At 35.4% G+C, this 2745-nt stretch overlaps 1 protein-coding gene across 1 annotated transcript in view; it reads left to right on the forward strand.

Moving 5' to 3' along the window:
• The first annotated feature begins 1052 nt into the window (after positions 1-1052).
• Positions 1053-2745, forward strand: part of LOC142340601 (uncharacterized) — a 121715-nt gene continuing 120022 nt past the window's right edge. The window contains exons 1-2 of the mRNA XM_075391280.1: positions 1053-1698; positions 1999-2059. Coding sequence (XP_075247395.1) covers positions 1615-1698; positions 1999-2059 — 145 coding nt within the window. The 5' untranslated portion in view covers positions 1053-1614. The remainder of the gene's footprint in view (positions 1699-1998; positions 2060-2745) is intronic.

Genomic DNA, 2745 nt, shown 5'->3' on the forward strand with positions numbered 1-2745 from the left:
AGAAAGATCTGTATTAGTTCTGATGTTCACTGAGACGGGCTGTTGGTTCAGTACTTTCAGGCATATATGGCTTTTTTCTGCTTTGGTTAAATTCAGTTGTTAGTTAATTCATAATGAACTCTTTTCTGAGCTTACTTTTCTGTGCCTCAATTTTTTATTATAAAAATTTGTTCGCAGCCCGGCGGCAGTCTTTTTTCTCATAAAAAACACAGTATCTTACCTTTATCTCAACTTTCTTAACCGGAGCAGCTTTAATTTTGACAAATTCATAACAATGGGCACACTAAAGTACAAAAATACTATGAATGAGAACTGAAATAAAATGCAAACTCTGTCATGGAAACTTAGCAAAATCAAACTAGTCTTAGTGACCATTTTTATTAAAAAAATATATGTGTTCTGCTCTACGGAGTCGTTTGTGAACCATATCTACAATTGTCGAGTATTTAACTGAGATTCAATTAATAGTAAAACTAAGCCCTCCCTCATAACTTTCAATTAGCCTAAAACTTAGTTTCTTGAATTTTCTATCGTAATTCAAGCCAGATTTTAGAAATTAAATATTCTTAAGAGACCAGTAAGTTATGAACTACAATGTAGCTTTTTTAATCAGCTACTGGTAATGCGATATTTTCTATGCAAGTTTTTAAAAGTTGAACCTTGTTTAATTTCTGTCTAATTGGCTTGTTGTTATCTGATATCGCAGAAAACAATAACAAGATAGAGTAATTTTAATCGAGTAAAAGGTACATTCTGCTGCGTAATGCTTACGACTCATTTTCAAATGTGCCATCTACTGAATATTTTTGCAAATAGAAAAAAGAACTATTCTCATGTTTCTTGTTGATCTCTGTGACCAATAAAGTGCAGGTTGTTCTCTTAACTTTGCGTTGCTCTCTTAATCAGTGTACCATTTAATTCGTATTAATTACGAAAAACTACTGAATTTACTGCAAGACAGAAAGAAAGAAAGAATAAATTTCTCCTTTTTATGATAAAATAAATCAATTTAAATTGTTGATTTAAATTGCAGAATATTCTGCATTATTATGCAGAATAACCATTAATGATTACTTTCAATCATTAAAGTGATTCAATTCAGAGAGAAATTAAACAAGTTCATTGCTCTTATGTTGTTACAAATTATCACTGCGGAAAATACACTACTTGTTGTTTATCGTACATTCTAAAAGTCGAGTTCTTTCACGCGTTTTGCTGATTTAATAATTCATTCATTTTTTTTGTTTAATGATTGAAGTCACGATTGAAGAAAAGAACAGAAAAAAGCTTAAACTGATCACACTCGACCCGCGCTAAGTTAATTAGATTCGTGACTTCTCCACTTTAATTGAAATACGAAGTTAAGAAAAAGCTAAAAGTTACTTTGTTCAGTTATCAAACTTTCTTCCTCTCAAAAAAGTCAAGTTCTTAAAAGTTCATCGAAGGATTGGCGTTGAACTATCCTTAAAAATAAAGGTGTGATTTATTTATCCTAGTTAAAAAAAACAAACCTTCAGTGACTTCTCTTCAGTTTCCGATAAAAATAACTTGACTTCTTTTACCGTCTTCCGTTCAAAATTTTGATTCGTATCCTATCAGTAAACGGAGGAGAGAATGAACAATTCTGAAAGAAAAGAACATGTTCACACGTTATGTGCTATGCTGGTTGTAATGCAATTTTGTAATACAATCTGCCAGGTAGGAATATTATGATCTTTCCAATTAAACCATCATCACCCCCCCCCCCCCGCAAAATTATAACCCCCATTATGGTTTAAAATAATGGGGGAGGCTGATCTTTTCCGTTTGCCCCCCCCCCTCCAAGCCGCATAACATTTTATTTTGCAATGCACCCGGGTTGAACAAACTTACCAACCATAAAAAGTTCCATAATGTTCCAATAAAGTTCCATAAAAAAATTTCTTTCTATGAACTTGCTATGGTTTGTCACAAACAACGCTTAATATTTGGAATTCAGAAAACATCGTTTTATTTCAGGTCTTGATGCACGTGGTATCTGCTACATGTACGACCACGACCAACATTGACAGCCAATTAGGTAACAAGATTGCATCTGAAATCTGAACCCCCGCCCCCCTTACACACGCACAAACTTACAAAAACAAATGCGAAACACACAAACACCACATATGTACAAACACTAAACATACAAACGCACATATATTTGCTCAACAGCGGACTAAATCAACAAAAGACATATACACACGAATACAAAAGCAGAGGTAGACAAAAGCAACAAAATACACACAGACACCACAACTCACACACGCATACACACACACACACACTCACAGGTAAAAGAATGAAACAAACACGCACGCATACACAGAAGCACGCATAAACAAAACGTGCACGCACAAAAACACAAGCACACACACACACACACATACACACACACACACGCGCGGACACACCCACATGCACACACACAAACACACACAAAAATCCCACGCACGCACCTGTACACACACAAACACACAACTAGACATACAGACACCAAAAACACACACACAACGCATCCTCACACACATATACACACATACACACGCACGCGAGCACACATGCACACACACAAACACCCACAGAAATAAGCTTAAATAATTCATACAATCGCACAGATGCTAACAGAGATACAAAAAGGCAAAATCACGCATACAGGATACTCATACGCACGCACAAAAACACACAAACACACAGACAAACACAACCAGACCCACCCACCAA

The sequence above is a fragment of the Convolutriloba macropyga genome, chromosome 6 (genome assembly GCF_964194025.1).
Source record: "Convolutriloba macropyga chromosome 6, txConMacr16.3, whole genome shotgun sequence".
Lineage (NCBI taxonomy): Eukaryota > Metazoa > Xenacoelomorpha > Acoela > Convolutidae > Convolutriloba > Convolutriloba macropyga.